Below are 27325 nucleotides of genomic sequence, written 5' to 3'. Positions count from 1 at the left end.
ATAATGGAGTCTGTATTCGTTTTTGCATGGATTTACCCTTTTTCAAATGCTGAGCATGCTGTCTTCTTAGAGAGAGCTCTGCCAGTTGGCTGCATGGTTTTCTATGGTGCACTAGATGATATTGAGCTGCTAATAACTGGATTTTTCAGGTTACAACTGTATGGGAGCTTTAAAAGTAGACAGATATATTGTTTTTTTTCTTTACTACTTTAAGTTTATTGGATTTTGTTCTTTGTTTTATTTGCCCTCCTAAATGCACTCTTTTTTAAGCAGCTTGTACTTAAACTCTACTATGATACATTAGGAGGTGGGAAGTTAGGCAAGGAAGGAGAAGTTACAGAAAGATAATAAACCTACTTAATAAAATGATTCTGCTCTCTAATTTGAAGAGGTCTACACCTTCTCTGTGGAAATAAACTGAATTTTTTGTTACACAACAAACATTTATATCCTCCTCCAGCAGAAAAGTCTAATGCAACTATGTCCCCCCCCTACTCACACCCCCTGCCTAAAGTCAAATGTTTGGTATAAATCAATTTATGTTCAATGTTTCTGAAATTAAGAAGATAGGCTAAACAATTTAATTTCTTAAGGCTGAGAGGGAAGCCTTCTAAATATATATAGCAGCACTTGTTTAGTTGGAGGTAGATTAAGGAACTACTTAGTCTCTTCAGTGTCTCCCAATGCACGTGCAGCAGAGTCTTTGATAAACAGCTTTACAGTGATTTGGGTAGTAGTCTGATCTCAGAATTTTGATTTTTTTTTCTTTCAAGTGTATATTTATTTATTAGGCATTGTTATTTCTAATTTCAGTGCAAGTCCCTCGTATAAGAACTGTATCTTTTCTGTCAGCCATCTTGACTCCATTCAGCCATGTGCATCTTTGGCTCTATAAATGCAGGCCTTTCTGTTAGAACATGCATCTCTCTTGAAGTGGAAATTGTCTGCCTATACTGCAGAATAAACCTGAAAGACTTTTATTAAACTGCTGTGATGATGGATACATGAGCATTTAGTGTGCCAACCATAATGTGTGTCTAGATGCTGCTGCATAGCTTCGTCACTGTAGTATCCAAGTAACCATAGTGAAAGGTAGACATATTTTTCTGACCGTGGGTTTAAAACAGCGTTTTTTTTCTCCTGTTTTGCTTAAAAAGGAAACATTTTTCTTAACTTCTTTTTGAAGTAGGAATGTAGCTAGAATTTTCAGGATGTTAGATATTGCTGATGGTTAAGGACTGTTAAACAATCATTTTTAAAGATCTGTTTTCAGGACTACTAGTTTTCATTAATCATCTTACTGGGTCTTCATGTGTTGCATATGAAAACTACAGCCTGTGCAAATGGATACAGTAGGCAAATAAAGAATGTAAAAATAAAGGCTTTCCATCAGAGAGCTAAATACAGGAGTGGGGAAGCTTAATTTGAAAGAATACATTGTCCAGGTTTTGTAGATTTATTTTTTCTCTACATCTCCATACCAATGTTGATGCTCTATAAAACATCATTCATCTTGGTCTGTGCAAAGCATTTTGTATTTAGTTGCATTATGTATAAAATATCCAGGATACATAATTTTAGAGAGTATCAGCACACAAATATCTCTTACAGCCTGATGTGAGTTGTATTTTTTTAAAAATTAATGGGAAGTATATTACTAAATTCAAGCAAAAAATGAACATTTGTGGAGGCCAGCACTGAAAGCTTAGAAAGCTGCTTTACCTTTGTCCTTGACTCTTACTTAAGCATCTAGAAAGCACCCATCTTATTTAAGCATACAGAAAAGTGTCATTTGGGCACTTCAAACCTCTATTTTCTTTGTTCTCTTCCTTTTCCTTTTAATCTTATTTTAATAATGCACAGCCTAGAATAATGAGCTGCCCATTACAGTTACTGTCTTTAGTTGTAGTGCTGTTGAAACCCTTTGAGTCGGTGCTTTTCAGTCAAACTTCAAAATGTGATTTCCTTCCCCCCCCCCTTTATTTCTTAATTTAGTAGTTGTGCAATCATGGTGCAGTAGGCCAAAAGTTGTACGTATTTTGAGTGGTGTTAATGTCTCCATCTATCCCCCCACCCCTTATTTCTCCCCTTTAAAGCTGCCCCGCTGTTGCTGTATGCGAACCGACGTGATCTGCGACTGGTGGATGCCACAAATGGAAAGGAGAATGCCACAGTTGTTGTGGGTGGCTTGGAGGATGCAGCAGCAGTGGACTTTGTGTTTGTACAGGGGTTGATATACTGGAGTGACGTAAGTGAAGAAGCTATTAAACGAACAGAATTCAATAAATCTGGGAGTGTACAAAATGTGGTCATTTCTGGACTTTTGTCACCTGATGGGCTGGCATGTGACTGGCTGGGAGAGAAATTATACTGGACAGATTCCGAAACAAATCGGATTGAAGTTTCTAATTTAGATGGATCATTGAGAAAAGTTTTATTTTGGCAAGAACTGGATCAACCCAGAGCAATTGCCTTAGATCCTGCAAGAGGGTAAGTCTTTGTTAAAACAAAGTAATTACAAATATTAGAATCTCTGCTGTTACTTGTTTCTTAAATGATTCTAAATGTTAATGATAATGTTATTAAAGGTATCCTAAATCATTCTACATTATTTCCTTCTCTTTCTATTAGTCTGATCTGAAAATAATTTGCACTTCAGAAATTGTATTTATTTTGGTTTATAAACAACCTGGAATTATTAGACATTCATAAAAGTATATTACAGGAAAAAATTATTTTGGCAGAAGTGCAGAAGATGAACAGAAATTTGAAAACAAGTGCAGCCTGCTCGAAAGCCCATTACTTGCCCCTAGACAAGCTTGTCCCTCGCTGCGGTGTTGAATAACTGAAATTGTCGGGGCCTTGTTCAGTGTTGGTGTTTATTGTAACAACATAACTGAGATAAATCAGCACATTGTATTAATAGTATTTTGAGAGACTTATATTAGCACTCAATTAGAAAAGTTATGGAAAGGCTCTCTTCTCTCCACCTGTGAGGATTTCCCCCCCCCCCCCCCCCCCGCCCTTCTCCTTCTTTAATGTCCTATGTTTGGGATTAGCCAGTTCCAGAACAGGTTTAATTTTTCTCAACTCTTACTTCAGTCTCTATAAATGACTTAAAATGTATAATCCCCTTTTATTTCAATCCTTGGACTAAACTGTTACCAGAAATACTAAATTCTGTTTTGTTTTGACGTTATATGAATGGCTGATATAAGTTTACCTAAAATGTAGTCATCAGTGATAAAATAACTCACTGTCCCAAAGTGAAAGACTAATGGAACATCCTTTATGTTGTATAATCTTCTGATATTTTCTTTATCTGTAGTATAGAACTTATTTGTCTGTTTGCTCATAAAAAAGATATCTGTTGTACTTCCTATCAAGCAACATTTTTCAGTCTTAATGATGTGGATGAAAAAAAGAAGGATTTTTTTCTTTAGAAAGATGTGGGTTATTTTAATTGTTACCCTAATACTGTTTCTTTATATTGTAATTTGTTGAATTTGGATGTTTGGGTCTTTTTCCTGAAAGAGAAGAATGTCCTTTTGTAAAATATGGCCTCCTTCCTGAACTTCTAAGAAATACTGTAATATTTTCTTCCACAAGCTTCAATCAGCCTTTAACAATATATACAGGAAAAATGTTTCCTTTGAATTGCTTTTGTTGACAGTTCTGGAAATAGCAGAAGAATGGACTTAATCTTTTCCCATCTCTTCATTACTTATAAAACAGAACCAACAATAGTACAGTTTTATTTATCAGATTCTAAACCTATGTAAGGATACAAGAAAAGCTATGCCACTTGAACCCACCCCAAAACTGTGATAGAACAGGGAGGAGAAACACAAACAAAATGGTTTTGATTTGGCTTGTAACCAGAGAGACATTGATTTTCTTCAGTTAGGAAAGATGAATGTTTGTATTTTCAGGATATGTGTAGTAATGTGCTTAACACTTAAACAAGATGATTGCATATACTTGCACTCTTTCATAATAATTGCCTGAAGAAGAAAGTGCAAGAAATGAAATGGAACAGATCAAAAGTAAAGCCTACTCATAACTTTTTCTGTTCTGATGATCTGTTAAAACAATAGGAGTAAAAATTTCAGTATGCTTGGATTTAAAAAGTAGAAAAGGACTAATTGAAGGATGAGGTTTTTTATTTTTTTTTTTTTTTTCCTAAATCTTCCTAGAGATCATTTTATAAGTTGTTACATGTAGGGCACATCTCAGGGAGGGAGAAAACTAGTACAGTAGTATATACAACAGTTGCAAAAGTTGCAAATTTTTATGTAATTTTAAGGTAGAAAACCTCTCTGAGTCTTTAATAAATCTGGTCACACTCAGAACTTTCTCCAAAGCTTGAAAAACAGGTGGCATCAGCACAGGGATGTAAATATTCCAAATCCCAAACCTGTTCTTACATGTGTGCTTCTTTCCTAATATTTATTATTTTTTGCCACATAAATATATTTGAATTTCGTAGTGTTACCTGGCAGACAGTGGTAAGAATAGACCATGAAAGGGTCTAAGAATAGTTGGCAAAAGCTAAAACTTAGAGATTCAAAACCCATCTGCTTTTCCCAGAGTCTAGTCTGTCTTCTCTTACATCCAATTGATGATTATTCCATATACAAAACTATGTACACTTGCAAGTCACAAAAAGTGCTTTAGCAACATATATTTAAAACTAAGATCTCTACAAATTCCAATTTTCATTAGTTTTTTTTTTTTTTTTTTTGACAGTTTATCTAAAGTAGGATACTTAAAGTATCTTTGATCTGTTTGTTTCAAGCTTTAGATTTGCATGTGGGTACACACACGTGTGTGTGCACAAACGCACTTCTGCAGCATCTTGACCCTCCAGGACAGCTGGATCTTGTCTCTTCCTGGGAGCCAGGAGGTGAAACCAATACATTTCCTGATCAAACTGAACTAAACACTGAAGTGAGCTCGTGTTTTGTGCACGTGTGCGTGTGTGTGTATGTTATACATATCTATGTTGCTAAAAACATGAGAATGACTACACTGAAATAAATGTTTAAAAATGATTTAAGCAAACACAAATATACAGTATTGAGTAATGTATTTTTGTGGCAGTGTCCCATATAGGACAGATGAAATGTTTCATCAGCATTCTAGTCTTTTTCCCAGCAACTTATCTGCTAGAGAGTACTTTTGTAGATGACGTAGAGTGTACGTCATCTTTTGAAGGTGTGTGCTCTAAACTGCTGTGGTCCAAAGGAGTAAGATTGTACTCTCTCAGAACATGTTACAGCAACAGTAGTGGTGATTAAAGGAATAAGTGGTTTGGGTTACCTTTGCTGCCAAAACCATCTGTTAAGTGTGTGTGTGTGTGTGTGTATACAACACACGTATATAATTATAAAATACTAGAGTAGAAATTAGACTTGTTTCTCATGTCTGTTATCAATAATGAGAAATGTAATACATTTGCAAACAGAAAATGCTTCTTGATAACTGAGACACAGCAACCAAGCTTAACTTTTATATTCTTATGTTCTTGTCTAGGAAGCCAGCAGAATCTAAAATGTCTAGAACTCATCTTATTGGTGAGCTCTGTAAGGTACACTTAAAATTTTAAGTTTTTAATTTCTCGTTTTCATACCTTACAACTTATTTTACTTTTTTTCTGATTTGACAATCTTGACAGTGACAAAAACATTGTGTGTGTACCAGGAGAGGAAAAAAAGGGAGCTCAGATAAAGAGGAAGGGAATGGAGTGCTTGCTCAGCCTTTTTTTTTTTGGAACCAGCTAGGGTTTTCAGTGCTCCTTCAGGAAGCCATTTGGCTCTAGTTATCCTTTCTGAAACTATTATTTTTTCCTGATCTCTGTGTTAAACATGAGATCTTCTTAATAAGATCAGAGGCTAGGGGTGGGATGTACTTGAATACTTTTAACATTGAGAAGACCTTTTCCAGGGATGCGCAGGAAGTAGACCGGTATGTGCAATGTGTTTAGGGATTGCTCACTCAAAAATTGAAAGTAGAAAAGATTTTTCTACATCACTAATTATGATGGAAAAATTGCTATATTTATTCAATTTATTGAGCAAATATTGCTTTATCATGTGGTACTGTAAATCTATAATGCTATTTTTCATGTTATTTGTACAACCCTAGAGCCCTCATGGAAAAGACTCCATTGCTATGGTTACATTTCCCCCCAAATTATCCTTTAGACAACTTGATCAGCTTTCTTTATAAGCACTGCTATCGAAATGAAGTGGCTTTTCTTCTAGGTATATTGTTCAACATAAGAACGAATTTCAAGTGGCTCCCAGACGTGCTGACTAATTGCTTACTTCTCAGGACATGTTTTAAATGAAGTGACTCTATGGAGTTACCTTAATTGTTAAACTCTTGTTAAGCTTTCAGATGGTAAAGGTTTTCAGTTAATGATTGGAACTAGAGTCCAAAGAGCTACAACACTTTTATGACAGCTTAAGTTGATTTCTGGATGAAATATTTGTGTGTTGGGAAACTCTTCAAATTTAACGCCTTCCTTGAAACATATTTTTTTTTTTTTTTTTTTTGTTTAATTTAAACTTTCTATGGAATATATATACTTTCTATTTCTTTTTGTTCTTTCTTTAAAGATGGAAACTTACATCTAAGCATATAAAGTATGATGAATTCTTGCAGCTGTAGTGCAGGCTTTACATCTGCATATCATATACCACCAGTTTCTATGCAACTCTTGTTGTTGAGTAGTGCATGTTATAAAACAATGTAAGAAAAGGAAGATAGTTGATTCTAATAAGTTACAGTATCTTTGGCAAAAAGCGTTGTTTTAATGATGAATAAGTCTGCAATGAAGGATTTCTTATGTTTGCAAAAGAGTCAGTGTTATACAAAATGGCACCTTATATGCAAGCTCCAAATATAGTGCAAATAACTGGAGGCTTTGCTTCATTATTCTCTTGCCCTATGCCAGCTCTCTTGAGCAGATTGCTTCTGTTTGAAAGTTCTTCTGGAGCTCCTGCTGATACTAACATATTTCACAGGTAGCAGATTAGTGCACTGTGCTTATTGGCATATAGTGGCCTGTGCAGTAAGGATTTTTTTTTTTTTTTTTTAAGGTTATTAGATGAGTATGTGCAAGTTTCAAGCTGGTTTGAAACCTGTAAACTGCTGAAGTGCTTGCATGTAGTTTTACAGCAGTATTTTTTTTTTCACATTAGCAAGCTCCACGTATCAGAAGATGTTGTTAGTTGCAAGTACTGCACTGTTTTATGGGTTTGCTAGTTTTGAGTAATTTCGTTGTTAGAATATTGAGGCTGCTTTCTTTCTGCTTTCTTTCTGCTTTCTTTCTGCTTTCTTTCTGCTTTCTTTCTGCTTTCTTTCTGCTTTCTTTCTGCTTTCTTTCTGCTTTCTTTCTGCTTTCTTTCTGCTTTCTTTCTGCTTTCTTTCTGCTTTCTTTCTGCTTTCTTTCTGCTTTCTTTCTGCTTTCTTTCTGCTTTCTTTCTGCTTTCTTTCTGCTTTCTTTCTGCTTTCTTTCTGCTTTCTTTCTGCTTTCTTTCTGCTTTCACCAAATAAGTTTGTTGTTCGCAGAGGATCAGTCTAAATTCTGATCACAGCTAGAAGATTAAACAAACATACTTGTTGGTGACTTAAAGCTAATGAAGCTAACCTGAAAAATTGCAAGTTTTGCACAGATTGTCCTGATTATGCTGGTGGCTTGCCCTGGCTTTTGAGTTGCATGGAACACTTAAAAGATCTAAAATGCAGCACCAACATCACTAGAGGTAGGATGATCCTAGCACAGGGATTGTTGAGTGATCTGAATCCACAGGCATAGGAGAATATAATTCAGAAAAGGCTGACTGGGCCAATGTTCCTGTGTTATTCAAAGCCTGCCAGCATGCCAAGCACAGCTTCATCCTGCAAAAGGCTATCATGGTCTCTGGCATGTCCTTGTTATCTTCTGCTGGTGAACTAGTCCCAGATCTCTCTCTCTTTCTGGAGTATAAGGGATTTACTTTCTAGGTCTCAGTCATATGAAGATCTTTGTGGTTTGTGGGACCAAGAAGGTTGGCCACTGTTCACATACTGTAATAAAGCATTTGGTCATAACTCTTTTTAAGTTTCATTTGCTTTTAATCTCATTGAATATCTCTTCATTTTGAAGAGTTCTTTCTCAAGATTTCACCTGGTTTGAGATCTGTTCATGCAACACTGGTTTCTAGTGTGTCGTTAGAATACATCTGTGTGGTTAAATGTCGCATTGTGAAGGTGCTGTTTTTGGTGACAATATTATTTTTCACAGCTCCAAAAGTTCATTTCTTTCTCCTCCTCTTTGTCTGAAGGAGGAGAAGGAAGGTAACCAGGAACCCATATATTTAAAACAGTTAAGGCTTGGAGAGGTGACCTCTCTTGTAAATCTTGCTGTGCTGGTTTTCGGTATTATTGGAATTAACTGTCTATTCTCAGCTTACTGCCAGAGATTGCCAGGAGCTCAGAGGAATGTATTCACTACATTATTTTTCTTATTTTTCAGATACTTTATCAAATTTTCTCCTTGTGGAAGGAGATAGGAGTCAGACTCAAATGCACATAACTGACTTTTCCAAAAGAAATTTTTCTTATAGACTCAGGTACCTGAAAGTTTTAGATGCTTTTAGCTCTAGGCAAGTTTGAAAATACCCCTTTTTTTTCCCTACCACCTTCATTCAGTGCTTGAGCTAGCAAGCAAGTCTGCAGACTGGATAAGCTGAGGACTCTGTTTTCCTTTTTGCCAACTTCACTTCGAGTAAACTTCTAACGTTTTGAAGCACTGCGGTGTTCATCTGTCAAAACACTAAGTCCATTGTTTTCTTTTTTCACTGTGTGTGTTGGGTTGTGGGGTTTTTTCTCTGAGGCATGTGTATATGGTATATTGAATGATAATCTATTGACTATTTTGAAGAGGATGATTCAGCCTGTCCCTTACTGTGTACCTCATTGCTGCAGTGATAACAGCAATAAGGATTTTTTTTTTTTAATGTTTACTTACAGCATTTGTTTAGTAAGTTGGAACTAAGTGTTTAAATTGATGTAGTAATTTATGGTCTTCATGAATAGCCTCTAGTGATGCGTCTTTGGGCATGCTCTTTTTATTGGCATTTTCAGTCATTACAATTATAACTAGCATCCAAGTCTAGACTATGAAGATACCTATTTTAAAACTTGTTTGTTCACAAATTTTTTGCTAACAGTATTTTGAATGAAACTTTATGCTGAGTGAAGAGAGGGAAAGCTATATTTTAAATCATGATTTTGAATTTCTTGTAACCATTACTGGTTAATATGTTTTTTTAAAGGTGTGCGAGCAAACATGTTTTAAAATTACTCAAGACAACTTTTAATAACAATTAACAGGGAGTTATTAGGGAGATCAAATTAATTTGCTGAAGAGAGTTGTAATCTGATATATAGTTTGTTCTATATTCCTGCTTAAGTAGTTCAAAGTAGTAGTATTAGAGTAGTGCAGTGGCTTTTAAAGAAAATCCATTTCTGAGGCAAGGTAATAAAACAAAAGAAGTAATCTTCCCCTCTCCCTCCAAAATATAACTTGTCTAAATTGGTGATATTTATCAGGAAATCATTAATTTAGAATCCATGACATCTTACTAGATTTTTAGTGGAGAGAAACCTTTTGATTGCTCTCTAAAAACAGTTGGAACTGGTTCATCCTAATAATTGGAAATTGCTGTAAATTTATTTTTGTGTTTCATCTTAAAGAAAAGATTTGTTTATAATCTCTTTACTACTTCAAAGCAGGATTTTTAAGAGTTTTCTGGACACTGTGATGAGCCTTATGGATAGTATGTGTTAAAACCAGACCTACATGAAGGAGAACATTATTGGCAAAACTATGCTTTTGCTGATACAGCTCATTCCAATATATTTAAACTTCCTCTGTTCATCTTGTGCCTGCACTTCCTCCCTTTATAAATAAGCTTTGCTGGTAAAAATGCACTTTCTGCCATAAGCAGAGTTTATATTCAAAGATCTTGCTGCTTCATTCTTACTGAAGAATGTAATGGTTTCTTGTCTTGTGATAATGAGTGTGCTTTTTATGGAGTTGGGGGGTGTGGAAATGGAAGGACAAGTGCCAGAGAAGAGTTTTGTGGGGTTTTTTTTCTTTCTTTTTTCCTTTTTTTTCTTTAATTTAAAATCAAGATGAAGCTGTTTGGATTTTATTTCCACCCCCCTTCTCTTCTAAAATTGGTAATATTCTGCTTTGGGGAACTAAATGTGTCTCTAAAGTTTTTATCTTCTATTGTGGAAAACAGAGCAGAAACTGAGATCTGTTCCTTTGGGCACCATTTTGTTCCTGTGGTGGAAGTTGTTTGTTGGTATTATTTTGCTGATGAAAAGGATAGATTTAGTACTCCATTTCTTGCAAATAGCTGATAAATTTACTTGTTAGCATGTTTTAAAACAGACTGATCACATTCTTCAAAGTGCAGATTGTTCATTTAAAAAAGAATGGTAGCACTCAGCTGTGTGAAAGTTCAGCATGGTTAACATACCAAAAAAAAAAAAAAAAGTGAAGATCTGTGGAAGAGCCATCTTTATTTGGCCATGTAGCTGGAAAAAATAACTACCTCTATGGAGAATACTTCAATACAGTCTTCTCTGTAAAATGTTCAAATAAAAGGTAGTGGTGTAATAAACTGTACATAGGATATGGGAAAAATACTGTATCAAATGCAACTATTAAAAAAGGAAGACCAATAGGGACATAAATTTTGAGTAGTCCTAATAAATAAAGATTTATGTTAGGTAATTTGTATTGTGACCGCAGGAGGAGGAAAATGGCTCAAAAATTACAGTCAGTATGCCAGGATTGTAGCTGGGTCTATGTGCAAAGTGATTCAATTCTGCTGTTTAAGAATCTGTATATGAAAGATCTGAAAATGAGCTGAGCAAAGCAAACATCAGTGCTTTTGATTTCTGCCAGATAGATGGAGAAAGAATTATTACTTCTACCTCTGTTGTATCAGCTTCTGTTGTAGCATACATGGTGCATTTCCAGTCTGTCCACCACTTTGGTAATGGATGCCCACTTCTAAGCTGCTTTTAAAATGTCTAGTAGTTGTAGGTGTTCCGTAATAATGCAGCAATAAAAAACCTCAACCTCATTCTCTATGGGAGCTGAGCTACGTCAGATGGAGCAGTGATGTTATTTCACAGTAATACTCTAGATCTTAAATTGTGTGTTTTAAATGCATGTATGTGGGTAAGAATGTATATGTAATATGTATTCGTGGTGTCTGTGTATAGTTAATTGTATCTTATGCTTAAAACATGCTAATTCTATCTTAAAACATTAAAAACACACACCAAAACCATAAATACGGAAATATTTTTTCCTTGATGAGGAGTAATATAAAGAATATGAATATATTTTTTTGGCCCTCAGTAGTTTAATACTTTTAATACTGTTCTCCTCTTTAAAATTATCAACATCCATTCTGAGTCCATTTCTCTACCCTTCCTTTTTCCCCAAGGTTGTCTAATGTGTGCTTTACATTTTTATTTCTCATGGGAACCTTTCTGATTCTCACTTCTACATATTAATTCCATGTTTCAGCGTAAAGTATCACTCATGTTAAGTTTTCTCTGTCATTTCAAGCAAGAAGTTTTAAAGATAGGAGATTATGTAACTAAGAGCACTGTGAAGTCAGAGGGTTTTTTCTAAATAAATCTGTGTGTGAAAATTAATTTTTCTTATATCTTATTTATTTCTCTGCTCTGGCAGGTTGTTGAAATTTATCCTAAAATTAAAGAAATCTGTCTTGCAAATTACTAAGTGACATGATTCTCTTGCTGTATGTTGTAGTGATGCGTTGAAATATCTTCAGTTCTTGAGTAGAAGGTTCTCTTACTACTAAAAAGGCATTTATTTATAGAATAAAACTGTATTTTATGCTAATGTTCTCCTTTCAGGTTAAACTGTGGAGATCTTTTGAGTAAACTCAAATGAAAGATATTATGCTTTGTATTTATTTTAAGAATGCTTTTTTCTTGTGGATGTATTTTTGTAAAACATTCTGTCCAAAAGGTGCATGTTTAGGTGTACATATAAGTCTGATTGGATGAGGTAAAGATTAAGGTGGGAAAAATCTTACTTGGGATGTGTATGTGATCTGAAAAAGCTACTGGCTCCAATAAGTCTCAAGCTGTAAGATGATTCTGGAAGAATGCTTTCAGATGTGTAAAACAAAACAATGTAGTTCTTACTGCAGGTGTGAATAATATGGTGGAGCTTGAGTAGTTGGTAACGATCTGGAGTTTTGTGTACTTGCTGTGTATTTGTGTTTGTATGTCAAAGTATTTTTGTGTAGTGCTTATGTTACTAATTAATTTTCCTAATTATTGAAAACCTAGCCTAAATAATCTCAGCTATTTAAATAAAGTGGTGAACTGTTGCTTTACCTGATTATATGAAGATTTCACTCAAATGTTTTGTTAACTGTGTGGAAAGCAAGGGTTTTGTGTGTTAGTTTTACTGTGCTTTCCTGATTAAACAATTTGTTTTATTCTGATGGTCTGATACATTCTTTAAAACCCTGTTTAGTAATGTGCCTATTGTGACCAGAAGTGATATCTGGAAATTCTGGCTGAGAATTTCTATTGGCCCCTAAACATACATAAAACTATAGTTGTTTGAGGAGAATGATTTTTAAATGTCATATTCAAGCCAGCACTTGTTTGCTGTGCTGGCAGACTCATAACTGCTTGGCTAAATAGTCAATAGTGAAACCAGAGATTTGTTTTAATAAAGGTCTGATTGCTGCTCATAACCACTAAAAGCTTTAGTATTAAATAAATTATATAGTCCTAATCGACAATTTATAGCTACAAACCAAATTTGGATTTAAAGAGACTGATACTATGAAAGCATGAAAGTTACAATGTGTTCTTGAGGTTTGACAGAAATTTGTTATTTAAACTAAAGAATCATCATCTTGCATAAAAATATTTCAAAACAGAAGTAAGACTCGGCAAACTGCGAGTTGAGTCCAAATATTGACATATTTGTTTTAGCTTCATTACAATTTCATCAGTTTATGTAACCTGAGCATTTTGCCCACTGTTTACATAGCTGAAGAGTCATCAGTAACTGTGTCACAGAAAGGAACTCTTTGCTGCCAGTTCTGAGTTCCCAGCTCTGAAATATATGTCCTTCAAACTGTGGCCCATTTCCATGCTGTTGCCTGTTAGTACGCATTTTTTATGAAGCTGATGAAGGGAGAAGGTGTATGTGCTGATCTCACTCAGTTATTGAGCTAATGAAGGTTAAAAAAGGAAAATTAGATCAGAAGATAATAGCAGATTTTTATGCATCAGCTTTTGAGTGTCCAGCAGGATATACCTGAGCTAGAGCCAAGCAATGACTGGGAGAAAGGCTCGATGATTTTTGAATTTTGATAGTCTTTATGGTTTCCAAGGGCTATACAAATACTGCATAATGTAACAGAAGTCTTCCCCTTTTCTTCAGTGAGAATAGGATTGTAGATGCCAAAGGGCCACCCCTGCAACAGAGTGGGAAGACTGAGATTTTAGAGCTCTGGTTCCTGTTTACGTTCCTTGTCTCTGTCACTCTTTTCCTTTTGAGAAATTTTCTCAAACAACTTCTAGTAATTTAAAGTTGAAATTTTAGGAGCTGAATTTCTCATTGGTGGCTGTGAAGGGATTAGTTCCTCTGACTCTCTGAAACACAAAAATAAGGAGAGGCGCTGCATATTTGCATGCTTTGGGATCTTTCCCCACCTGTACAATTTTTAAAATCTCCCAAAGCACCTCACCTATCCCATTTATCCCCTTCATGAACATATTTTAAAAGCTTCTTTGGAGAATTTGTCATGTGTGGCATCCTAGAAATACATAACCTCAGCTAAAAACTTGGAGATGTGATTTACACAATATAGTCCACACAATATTTGTATATCCTTCCCCACTTTTTACTCCCCTTCTCCCCCACCCTTTTCACAGTCTGGTTGTCTAGCTTCATCTTGAAAGCAATGTGTATATATGTGTGTATTTTACACTTGTAAGCTCAGCAGATAACTAAATATTAATGTTATATCTATCAAATGATTTACAAAAAGGAAGTGCCTAGGATCTGTTACAGAGGTTGCTCTGTTAAAATCTGGAATCTGTAAGACTTGTACACAAAAAGAAACATTTTTTTCTGCAAAATCATTCAGTTTTTATCTGGTGACCCTTTTAAATACATTACCTGCGACTATTCTGTTGATCTTGACAGGATTACTCATTCAGAATTAAAAATTTACATTTTGCGGGACTCAGTATGTATCAGTTTGTGGTTCTGTAGCTAAGAGATTGAGGTAACTTACTATTTTTGGAAGGATGAAAAGATGAAGGAGAGAGAAACTTCATATGATCCTTTCTTTATAAGAAGTACATGCTCTGAGATACAACTTCAGGAAAACGAGAAATAAAGTGTCATACTGGGAAAAGCTGCCTGGCAGCTCTTTGACATAGTAGCAGAAGTCCAGACTAAAAGAAAGAAAACAACCCTGAAAAATTAAACAGGCTTAAAGATAACATTTCTGAAATGAAGTGGAAAGTCATCCATGGTAGTTACTTGATACTTAAACTTTGATTTGAGTTTTGCTGGTCTTATTGTAGATTAAGAAATCTAGTCTCAGGCTCCTGCCCATGAATGGTTTGGCATAAAAAAACTCCATTGTTAATCTCAAGCCTGAGTTCATTTGGTGATTGCCATCCCTGAATTTCCAATTGCTTGCTCAAGTAAGAAAAAAATCTTTTCTGCAAATGAAAGAATTTACAGAGCCACTTAATTATTTAGTAGATTTATGAAAGGAAATATTCAAAAATATTTTTTATTTATTGAGAAGTTGGAAGTATTCTGAAAATAGTTGTACTTAATTAAGGTTTTGCATTAAAAGCTGGAAGTGCGTTTGCATCTTAAGTACTTCTTGGAAAGTGCAAGAAGGTGGCAGTCTTCCTAAAAAGAAAAAAAAATTATATGTCTCTAAATTATCTACTTGTGCCTTTCTTTCTCTCCCTTCTCTTAGTCTGTCTCCCCAACCTCCTTCCTCCTCCCCTCCCCCCCCGAAAAAAAGGAAAAAGCACATTATCCACTTTTCAGACTAAAGCTTTCAGGTTTCATAGTATGCTTTACTTACAGTTTTTTGAGGGAGCCTATGTAATGCAAATGTTAAACATATCCTATGGTGCTGTGGCTTTTATTTATTTATTTTCTGAAGTTCTCTCTTCCAAAACATCTTAAAGATAGTTCTAAGAATCTGCCCTATGAACTACCTGTTTTTTTAGGCTTCTTTGTTGTGGTCGACTATGAAGCTAAGAAAGATATTAATAGCTATTTAGTGGCTATGGTAGCTATAGTAGCCAAAAAATGTATTAATACTGTTAAGGCAAAACAGCTATTATGTTCTTTAGGTAAAGAACAGTGTTTTTTCACAGAGATAGGATTTTGTTTCTCAGTTGCAGGACCTATGTGCTATATAAAACTTTGTTTCAGTAACTGCTGAATAGTAAGTTCAAATTCTATTCAAATCTTTGACAAGAAGAATTGTTTACATGTTTAGGATGTAAGTTTAATTGTAAAGAATATAAGTAAACTTACTATGTATATTTTTCTGTTAGATAAGGAAAGACTGAAACCATATTTAAAACCATGTGAAGGATGACTGCTCTGCCCTATTTAACTGTATGCCAGATCTGCTTAATGAAATGAATCTTTGCTGAGAATTTGAAAAATGTACTAGGTAGGTAATGAGACCAAGCGTCAGAGTATTTCTAAGCTTGATAATAATAATATGAGTGGCTATTTACAAGAGTGTTTTTCTCCTGCGCTTGTATCTTCTTAGCAAATACCTTGTTCTGGTGGACCAGGAAACTTACACTTTCATCATTCTCTGTAGCTTGTAGGTAAGTTTCCTTTGGTGTGCCCATGGCCAAGAAGTTTATGTAAAGTGTATGAGACAGCTTGTCAAACATATGTTCTGTGACTGCTTGACAAGTGTTTTTCTGATGGAAAATTTCTGACTCCATTTTTAGAAACAATAATAAAAATCTGTGGGAACAGTTAGCCTTTTTATGACTGAATTTGAAGAAGTTACAGGACTTGTTTCTTCCTTCTTAGTCTGTCCCTCTGGAATTATGATGTCATGAAGCACTGGCATCTATTTTTGTTTTTTCAGTACTGCTGAGAGCTGGGTGTTAATTTTAACAGAGATAGTTTGGGGCTTTCATTTGTGTGACTGACTGCAGAATTGTCAGTCTTAAAAAAAAAAAAAAAAATCTCCAAAATTATAAAATGATGTGAATGATCCTTGCATTCAAGCAGTCAACAGTGAAAAGATTGGAGGCAAATTATGTGCAGTCAAAGCTAGCTGTGTCTCTGTGCAATGGCAAGAAATCATGTAAGTTAATAAAGTGATAATTTAAGGCCTGGTGGAATCTCTACCTAGGCATTTGTAGCCTGAGTTGTGCAATTTGCATGCCCTGTTAATTTGATTACAACACCTTTTTCAATATTTCAGCAATAGGAACTGTTGACAAAAATGACCATGCCCAATTTTGTTTCAGTAATAAAGTATGTTATTTAGCCAAGATCTTTTTTCATAGGTAGATTTATTCCCCATCTTAGAATTTGAGATGTTTGAAGTTCTCCTCAGAAACCTAAATTTTCTGCAGCTGGACAGTGAATTCAGAGACAGTAGTGGATATGGATGGTATTTTGGTTTGAGGCAGAGTTGCCCTTCAACAAGGGTAACTGAAGGTTAATCATCGAATAGTTCTGTGAGTTCTTTCGGAATCCAATTTTGTTTTAGTCTTCGTCTCTTTTTAATAGGTTTGACTTAATAGCTAGCCTAACACTAAAAAAAGTTAAAATTAATTTGGAAGGTTTGAGACTATAATGGAAAGAGAAGTTTTTAAAATTAAAAAAAAATTACTTTTAATGAGGAAAATGTAACTTATAAAACATCTTCAGCAGAAGCATGGGAAGGCCAAACTCTGTTTTTGTGCTTTCTACCATTTTTTCACATCCAAAATATTTTACTACTACTACTGTTATAAGAAGTAATTGAGTTGAATTTGCATGCCATAAAAGGAACCAAACTTTTGTTTTACCAAAACAAAACATGTCTGTGTCACTCTTGACATGTTTCATAGCACATTAGTGAGTTTATTACCGAGCTTATTATTCCTCTGTTTGTCTTTCTGTGTGTTCAGATCTATAAAAGTAGGCAAACCTACTCAGTAGAATTAAGTTAAATGATCCCATAGACAAGGCTTTGCTACTGTCAGAAGAAGAGCATGCATTGGATGGATGTTTCAAGGGTAATACTATGTGTGTTCGGTTATTAAATTTTCTTCAGTATAGTACTGTACTGTAGTGATTTCCAAGGTTACCATGAGAAAGCTAAATATACGCTACAGCGAAATGGCCAGGCAGCTCTGTGTGCGTGGGCTATAGGGTATACTCTGTAGGCTCAGGTCTGATATAGGGCGATTTGGAAATGAAGACTTTAAGGAGTGGGAAGTGTGGGTCTTGTGTGTTCTGAGATTCCTGACCTTTTTGGAGATGGCAAAAATGGTTTCAGCCAAACAGCTGCTATTTTGAGTTTGTCTCATTGTGGTGTTGAGAAACCTTCCCAAGCACTGCTGTTGAGCAAGCCGTGGTAGGTTATATGGGGTCTATGGTGGTAGGGTAGTGTTGTGAGTCATAAGGCTGGGCTGTGTTACATAACTGTAAGTGTTTTCTGAATGAGACCACAGTAATAGCTCTGTGGTTAGAAGAAGGTATTTGTTTCTACAGAAAGTTACTTGTGTTGTAGAACATAAAGGATTTGTTGTGGAGTATATGTGGCCTTGTTTATAAGGGAAATATTTGTTCTCTGACGATAATTTAAAAATCACAACGCTGCACAAAGTCTAAAATAGGCAATTGCTTTGGGTTTGTCATCTGTAAGGGTATGAGCTGTGAGTTTTAAGTGTAATAAAGGGCTAAATGTACCCTGGGGGAAGGTGGTAGTATGGAGGCAGGATGCCTTGCAACTGGATATTTTAGTTCAGGGTCAGATGGTATTTAATTTAAAGTTAAAACCTGTCAAACCACTTATATAACCAGAACATAACTGCATAGATAAACAGGAGATCTCCCAAAAGGCGGGTTTCTGTGTGTAACCTTTGGAGTGATGAAAGCTTAACTCTGATGTTTAGAAGCAAATCAGACCATGAAATAAAGTAATAGGTACCCAGACTGTGTAGTCATGTCAACAGGTGTTTTGCACAAGAAAGATTAGTGTATGGAATAAAACCAGTATGTTTGAGTTGCATCATCTTAGCAAGCAAAGCTTACTTAAGGGAAAGGAATGGTTATGTCAAGATTTAGTTGAGGATTTTATGCCATTCATTGACAATTCATCACGAGATGAGTTGAACACTTTCACTTGGCATTGCTGCTAAAAGAAAGTGCTGTGCTTACCACAGCCCCAGCTCTCACTCGTTTGTCAGCTCTTTTTCATCCTGACCACGTTAGTTTGTATAGTTAAACTGGGCATTGCCTACACGAAAGGTAGGAATAATGCTTACCTTTATCATCCAGACAAACAAAATTTCAATACCTGTCTTAATGGTGCTGAGGGGGATAAGGAAGGACATAGCAAACAAAATTTGGCTGTGTAAAATATATATATATTTGTTTTCCAAGAGGCAGGAAGAGAGCAGCTGGGGAAAGATGGTGTTTCTTCTCCTTGGTAAAAGTTCTAGCTTTACATGCTCGTTGAGCTATGTAGTCTTAGTTGTCAATTCTGGTTTTCAACTAGGAATGCTAGTTATTGTTTTTACAGACAATCTCTTTCAAAGTTACTATAGTGATTATCAGTTTTGTAACTGTTGCTCACTGGTGTTTTTTTCTGTGAGTATATTGGACAGATCCTTAGTGTGAGTGTAAAAGCTTGTGCAAAAGGCTCATCTCTCTCTCCTGTATCAATTCAAGAAACTAAAGCTTGGTGAAAGCTCCAGCCTTGGAGGCTTCCTAATAGACATCAACCCTGATTCAGTGACACAAGATTGAACTACAAATATTTAGAGTCCTGTGGTCATTACTCATAAAACTCTGATAAGTGTCTTTGTATTTCAGTTCCATTAAACCAGTGATTTTGTCTATGAAGCAATTTGAAGTCATACTCTCCTCCCCCCGCTGCCTTAATAGTAGTCCTCAGTTGTTTTGGCATTTGTTTCCAAGGCAAATTCAGGGCTGCAGTGTCGAACAGAAGATTTCCTATGTAAAGGAGCACTGGAGGGTTCTGTGTAGAGAAAAGTTTTGTACTGGAAGTCATTAAGGCAGTAACACAACCATTAATATGTACAAGCATGTATTTCTATGTATTACTTGGATCTTCAGCTTCTTCCCTAAGCACAGAGAACTGTACACAGCATTGTTAAGAATAGCTTATATGCCTATCCTAGAACAAGACTATTAAAAAAACTCAGTTACAGAATGAAACTTGGTTTACCTGCAGTTATCGTGCATCAGATAATCGTACCAGCTCATTCAGTTGATCCTGAAGATATTAGATAATTAGAATAAAATGAAAAAAATATCTTAAGACTCCCCTTTCTTCAAAATCATGAATTGCAAATTAAGGAATGACATTGTTGTAGATGTAGAAAGGGAGTTAGAAGAAAATTTAGCAGCTAGGCTATTTCCTTACTACCATTGACAAGTCCATTTTCTTTTCCTATGCTGCAAAAAAAGTTCAATGCCTTATTTTCTTGGGTTGTTAGTTAGACAAGTTGATAACTGTGCATTTGTTTCCTTACTCAGGTAACAGAATACATCCTTCTTGTCTAGTTATTCCTTTTGTACAATTGTCCTGATTCTATCAAGCTGTCAATAGTACATGCCATTAAATCACAGGCATCTCTGCGCTGTTTTTTCCATGCTTACTATGTAACAGTGTATAAAACCAAGCTATTCTGACAGCTTCACAGTACAGACCATAAAATAAAAAACAAAAACAAAAAACCCACAAACTCCTCTGAATAAAATTACTATCTATATTTCTCACATACTTGGGGGAAAACCTTACCATTACTATCCCTTTTGTATACTGTTAATAAAACTCATTTTATTTGAATGCCTTCATACACCTTTTTTTCAAACATATTTTTGTCTTCAGTGGTAGTCCTATACTTTTTTCATTTATATAACTGGAGATCCATTCTGTTACAGTTAAATTCAATTCAGAAGAGGGTAGTTTTAACAGTAATTGTCAAAAAAGCAGGTAAGTCTTTTGTAAAATTGGGTAACAAGCATGAAGAAATTACTGTTCATGACTTATAATGAAAGAAAGTATTGTTATCTGAAGCAGACCATGGAAATAGACAGGCTAAATAGGACCTGATATGAAGGGAATAAATTAAATTCAGAGCAAAATCAAACTCTTTGGAAGTATACACATTCAGATAATCTTCAAAAATTATGTTGTACTTGAAATTTGCTGAGTTCCTGATGTACACAAACTCAGTGCCTGGAGGGAAAAAAAAGTAGTAATATATACATACACATAATCTTTTTTTATGAATGCTGTTTAGTGCAAAAATTTGAGGGGTTGGGTTGAATGAGCATGTTACTGCAATTCGATGGATAATATGAGCTTAAAGGAAAAAAACAAAACCTAGAGGAATTAATTGTTTTGCCTTGGGACAGAAACTATATAAAATAAAACTAAGTTATGCATGGCTTGGACACAAGTCTCAAGCTGTCAGCAGTCATGTTCAGTACTGTCATTATTAATGAAGATATCTCTCTGCCCCAATCTTTTTCACGCTAAAGATTGTAAAATGTCCTCAAGAGTTTTGGAGTAGAAATGCATCTTCCTTCTCATAAAAAAAAAAAAGTATACTATCATGACCATACTCCAGTGTTTATTAAAGTGATACAAAGTTGTTCTGCAGACCTAGTTTCAGGCTGATGGAGAGTGAATGTAGCACTTGGTCAAACTGAGGAAACTTAAGGTACTGAAATTATAGTTAAGTAATACTGCAGTGGAATAGTATTAGAGAAAAAGTTAAGAACTCTGATCTTAGATGTAATAGGGATATAAATTTACAATGTGAATAGTGGGAGGACTCTAATACAGGCAATTTGTGTGGCGAGAAATTCCTTCTTGGAAGGAAGGCTTTGTTCCAAAGCCTTTTGGAAAACTTTTATCCTTTCACTTTTTCCACTAGCACCCTTCCTGTAGTGGAAACAGCACCAAATACAGGACTGAAACTCACCAGGTTGTTTATCAGTGGTCAGAGAGAACAGAATAGCGTGGTGGCTGAGAACAGCAATTTATGCATTATGTTTCCACCCGTAGAAATTAACACTTGTATATTAGAGAATAGTAGGTCTTATTTAGTGTAAAGACTATAAGTCATAATATGACCTGAGTTTCCATATTAATCTGAATTAGTTTAAATGCAATTTTTTTCTGTGGCTTTACTCATTATAATTACTAATCATTAAATCGGTATTGTTTCTATTTAGCAGTAGCCTGCCCTAGAAGTGCAGTTGCATCAGGATTGTATCAGGACTTACTGACAAATCTACAGATTTCTGTTTATTGTTCCTCACTCCAGATAAATTATTTAGGTAATTTTGGCAAGATCTGCATGTTATTCTGTGCAATATCTTCAGGATTCAGCCTCCTTCATGTCTGATTTGGGGGTCAGGTTTAGCTCAGCTGGTTAGAGTCTGGTATCGCTAATGCCAAGGTCATGGGTTCAGTCTCTCTGTGTGCTATGCTGGGGGTTGGACTAGATGATCTCCAGAGGTCCCTTCCAACCTTACAATTCTGTGACTGATTTGGTTCCTGATTTGTAGTGTTTCTGCTCATTGGGCTTAGATTAAAGACAATCTGCAGCAGCCACCAGATTTTCTTCGCTTGGCCTTTGCTGCACACTGTTCCAATATTACTGTGAGCTCCTCTGTACTTTTGGTCTGTTGAACGTTTTGTAACTAACGCAAATTTCTACTAAAATGTCTGAAGCTGCTCTGTAGTTGTATTTGGTTTGACTGTGAAGCCTACTCAAGGCTGGCACAACCATGAGGAAGGAAGGAGACAAGCTTTCTGTGTATGCATGTCCCTGGGACAAATTCTTTTTTTTTTAATCTCCTCCTCTTCCATCCACCTATTGGCTGTGGACACGAATTTAGATTATTAAGGGTTATAGGCCTTTTCTGTGCTATGTGTTTGTATGTGCTCTACATGAAAGCCAGTGTACTAGAAAGTAACAGTATATAGCAGCTGATACAAAAACCCTGAAAGAGTCTTTCGTCCACTCATTTTATAATGTTCCCGGTTGGCACATCAGATTTTGACAGACTTGTTTATAACTCAGAGCAGAGCACACTCAGCACTTACCTTACTCAGTATTCAGTCCATTAGTTTTCAGTTACAAACTGAGTTGCACTTTCCTTCACGCTCAAAAAGCAGGTTGCAAAATGATGTAGATAACTGTAGGTTTCTCCTGATAACAAAGTATGGTGGAATCATGAAGGTAAGAGACCATCACAGCACTAGAGAGTTTACAAGAGGAAAACCTTTAGCAGCTTCAAGATATAATAGTAGTGCTGTTCCCAGCTGTATATCACCACATGCATCCCTTGCTCTTTTGTGGCACTGTGCATTGCAGGTTTAAAGCATTCCAGGCCTGAACTTCTCAGTTTTGCCTCTGATTGTTCTCTCATTTTAAAGTAGTCTTCCAAATATTTATTCTAAAGTTAACTGAATGTGTTGTATTTCTGTTGAATGAAACAATAACTTTGGCCCTGAAGCAAAAATCAAAACTAAAAATCAGTTTGCAGCAATGGTAAATCTGTATGTACAGGCAGAAATGAATTTGTGTGTATTGCATTGGCCTAGATTTCTCTGAATGTAGGAGAGTGACCATTCTCCTTCTCCTTGGGCAACAACCAATAATGTTATAGTCACCAGCATGTTATTCTGAAAGATAGATTATAGTATGTGTATATATTACGCTCATTAAATGAATTAAGCATCATTGCACTGAGTAACTGCAAAATTACTAAAAATCCAAATGTAATAGGAATTAGTTTTTTGAACAAGTTATGACTTTCTTTCTTTCTTTCTTTCTTTCTTTTCCTCTTCTAAAGGCTTAAAGTATAGGGTACAGAAGGGGGGGGAAAAGACACTTGCTTCAAAACTTCCTCCCTTGTCCCTTGTAACCCATTCAAACATGGTTAGTGCTAGTGTTCCCTCTGTGCTGCTCTGTTTTAATAAGCAGATTTCTCCCACTGGCTCATAGCAGTAAGAGATACCTTCCATACTTGTATGTGTTGGCCTTTGCTATGCTAAAGATTAATGTTCCCTCCTTCTGAGGACTTTTAGCAAATGAAATGTAGTGAGTGACAATACAGCAACAAATGTTGTTTTCTGTCAGATTAAATCACCTGTTTAAAGTTGCTATTTTATATACCTACACAGAAAAACCTTGAGAAGCATTTTATAGTTGAGTTGAGAGAGAGAGAGAGACTTGCAGCTTTCTAATACAATGCAATTGTACATATCTATTTCATATCTAAAAGTGAGTCTCTAGAGTTCAGGACTGTAAATTCATAATAGATACAGAAGAGATTTCTTATTTGTTTTTGAAGTTTATTTCTTGTACTTGTTTTACATGTACTGGCATATAATTTACTTTATACATCGTTAGTATTTTGTTTGCCATGACATCTGGGTTTTGTAAATTAAATAGAAAGAATGTTTTTATTTTGTTAAAATAACTCTGAAATAACCTTATGAGTTCTTTTTGGTACAGCCACTCAAATGATTATCCTCTGTGAGAAAGGTTTTGAATTTAACAGTCTGTGTTATGCTTACATGGTTTCACTCTGCTTAATACCTTCTAGTGTTGCATTCTTCTGAACTGTGTCATATGGTGTTGGGTTTGGCTGTTTTTTGCAGTAAGTTAGGTAGACTCACTGACGTAAAATGTCTACTTTCAAAAATGGTGTTAAAAGCTGACAGGATTTGCGTAGGTGGGTTGCTGCAGTCCTGGCTGGCACTTCTGAGGACATTTGTTTATTTTTCTCCTGTTGTCTTGTCACCAACACCTCCCCTCTTTGCAAGGCTTCTGGAAGGAAAAAGCAAGTGGGACATACTTGTTCTGCTTTTGCCCCCTTTCATGCAGTGCTGTGTGAGGAAGATCATCCTTGCTTCACCAAAACTGGGCCAAATGATGCCTCCTGAGCTGAGGGGTGCTCATCCTTCCTTCATGGGTGGCATTAGCTAGTTTGATTGAGATACTTGGATCTGTGCATCTGTAAGGTGAGAGGCGAGAAAAGATGAAGAAATGCTTCTCTGCAGAATATGCTTATATTTTCTGCAGAATATATTGATTTAGTAGCAGATAGGTAAAGTGGCCAGCCAATGGCTGTAAGGAAGGGAATAGTTTATTAATTGCTTTCTGAGGGTCCCTTCTGCATCAGTTACCTAACTGTCCACCTTCTGTGTTGACAGAGAGAGGTGGAAAAGTGGCAGCCTGCTATGTTGGGCACGTGACAAAAGCTCTCATGCAACTGCAAATAGCTGGATGAACCTAATCCCTCTAACATTTATGGAGCAGGAAAGCAAGATTATAACCTCAAATATGCAAGATATTGCTGGAATCTTATTTTCTAGTTTTGTTAACATCAGTGTTTCACAGGAAGAATAGTGCTGAAAACTTCATTTTCCTCAAAAGGAAGAAGAATAAAGTGTTCTTTAAAGATTTATGGGCAGAAATCTACACACAATCTGAATCTGTAACTTCAGAGTGTAGTATACTAGTGTTGTAACAAACACGGCATGTAATTATACATTAGGTGCTTTGCACCTAGAAGAATCTTAAGTGTCCACAAGAGAATGTCATAATCACATTTATTGAATGTTTGATCCTTACGTTATATATAGGAAGTGAACTTAATGTCTTGAATAATATATGAACGTTGTCTACTTGGAATGGTGATGTTTTTAGTTTTAAATAACCTTGATTTTTTTCAAACAAGATGTACAATCTATAGATGCTGTTTGTAATGGTTTCTCAAATTGTTACCAATTACCTTTCCTTTTCCCAAAATGTGTATCGGTATATCCTTTGTATGATTTCTGTAGTACTTGTCTCCCCCTCCTGCTCAATAGCCAGCTTAGTTTCAGAACTTGTGGTTTTATTTAGTTAGATTAATGAAAACATCATTTTTTTCATGCTATGTTTCTTCTTCCAGATGCAAAACATAATGCTGTAGTAGAGTTGGGGAAAAGCATTCCTTTGCTTGTTTAGAAATAGCGTTTTTTAATAGCATTTAGTATAATTACTTTAAATTCTATGAACTGACCCAAATAATCAGCATTTCAACCAGAGCAATTCAAGGTTGAGCTGAAATTTTTGATGTGACACACTTTCCTGTGACTGAAAACATACTCAATTCCACACACACATGTACACACACACACACACACCCTTCAGTGTAGTTTGGTAGCGATTTTCTTTGTTCCTTGTTAGAAAACATCTTGCAAATGAGACCTGAGCTTGGGGAGCAGAGCGGTGTGTGTGCATGTAGCAGGGAATACTTGAACTTGTTTCCCTTTGGCTGCGTCTCTGTGCCAGCAGTGATTTGTATGCAGTGTACATGATTTTGTCTCACTGGCTCTCACCAGAAGAACAGGTGAGTGACCTGTGAGAAGCTTGTAGGGTGAAATGATAATGGCTGAATTTGAAGCTATTTAATTGATTTCTAACTTCAGCATTCCAGGTGCATAAATACTAGAAATGCAGTTGCAGAATAGAAAGCAGAGCCACTTCTCTCAGTAGAAGTTGAAGCTATGAGTATTTGACATGTAGCTGTTCTAAAATAGGAGAGGAAAAGCAAAAGCAATCTTTCTCTATTGCAAATCATAACCTAGAAAAAAATTGAGTCAAGTCTCTGAAAGTCTCAGTTATGTAAAAATGTATTCAATATGAAAATGAAGGGGGTTGTATTTCCTCTGAATGTGCAGCCTTTGGTCTGCATTCAGATTACATTTAGCAGGTTTTTCTAAGTGCTCTATGAAAACCCTATAACAGCCAAGCCTAACCAGCTTTATATTGCTAGAATTAGGAGTCCGAGTAAATCTTCACTGTAATGTGGCCTGTATATTAATTACATTGGTTCCTTTTATTATTTCTACTCTTTTGCCCTCGGTAGAGTGATCTCCCCTTCTCCTGATATTGTTTTATTTTTGCTTTTTTTCCCCTCATGAACATCATTTAGTTTTGATGAGTTAAAAATAAGGCTTTGCATTTGGTAATTTTATAGTATGAAAAGACTAATTACTATATGTTGCTTTCTTACAGGAGAGTAAGCAATTTAGTGAGTCCAGTGGATGATCAAAGTGTAGAAGAAAAAGGAGGAGGAAAAAAAAAGGTTCAAGGCAAATAAAGCCATTTCAGAAAAAGCTGAAATGAATGAATTGTTTGCCTGCATATTCCTTATAGAGAGCATCAGGTTGGTTTCCATACCAACAAATTGATAAACAAATTGCAAGGACAGGAACTGCACTGTAAATTTACTGAACTGCTAAATGGCATTATCAATTCATAAAAAAGATCCAAAGCATGATGGTTATGTGTAAGCAAACCTGATTTCCACACCAAACAATATCATAGAAACTAGGAAGAAATAATTAGCAGGCTGCTGGAAATATAATACGATGGGTATGAGGCAGCTTGGTCTGGTAGAGCATTAAAGTCCATTAGAATTTCTTAACAGAATTGGGAATCAAGAACATAAAAATGATTGAGTTGGTAATAGCATACAGAAAGAGGATCTGAATAGCAAGAGGATGTTTTACTAATGAAAGACTTAGGATAATGGAAAAAAATCTCCATGAGAAGAAATGCAAAAGGATCTCACGATACTGAACATGCAGTTTCAGCTGATATAAGACTGTACATCTCCACTACAGTTTTTGAGTTCATCTAACTCCTCCTCTCTCCCCTTGTTACTGGCTGTGTCATCCTACCCACTCACCTTTTAGTGTAGATTTTCACTTGTTATGGTGAGCTCTTTCGGGGAATTGATTGGGCTAAAACCTAACGCAGTAAAACAGAGACTAAAGTAAGTGACTTAGTGATTAAGTGAATAAAAACTGTTACTACTTTAAGCTGTATCTACAGTAAAGATTGCTGGGATAGTTATACCAGCAAATTCTGTCCAGTGCAAACATAGTTTGTGTAGCTTTCTAGTACTATTTCTGCA

General features: G+C 35.6%; 1 protein-coding gene across 4 annotated transcripts in view; it reads left to right on the top strand.

Moving 5' to 3' along the window:
- LRP6 (LDL receptor related protein 6) overlaps positions 1-27325 on the top strand; it is a 122855-nt gene that overhangs the window by 12565 nt on the left and 82965 nt on the right. For 3 of the 4 annotated variants that reach the window (XM_062592805.1, XM_062592789.1, XM_062592779.1), the window contains exon 2: positions 2097-2490. The exons of the other annotated variant lie outside the window; for it this stretch is intronic. Coding sequence is in view for 2 of the 3 variants with exons in the window: in XM_062592789.1 (XP_062448773.1) it covers positions 2097-2490 (394 nt within the window). In the remaining variant the exon portion in view is untranslated. The remainder of the gene's footprint in view (positions 1-2096; positions 2491-27325) is intronic. 4 annotated transcript variants of the gene reach the window in all.

The sequence above is a fragment of the Rhea pennata genome, chromosome 1 (assembly GCF_028389875.1).
Source record: "Rhea pennata isolate bPtePen1 chromosome 1, bPtePen1.pri, whole genome shotgun sequence".
NCBI lineage: Eukaryota > Metazoa > Chordata > Aves > Rheiformes > Rheidae > Rhea > Rhea pennata.
This window is presented reverse-complemented; position numbering and strand designations above follow the sequence as displayed.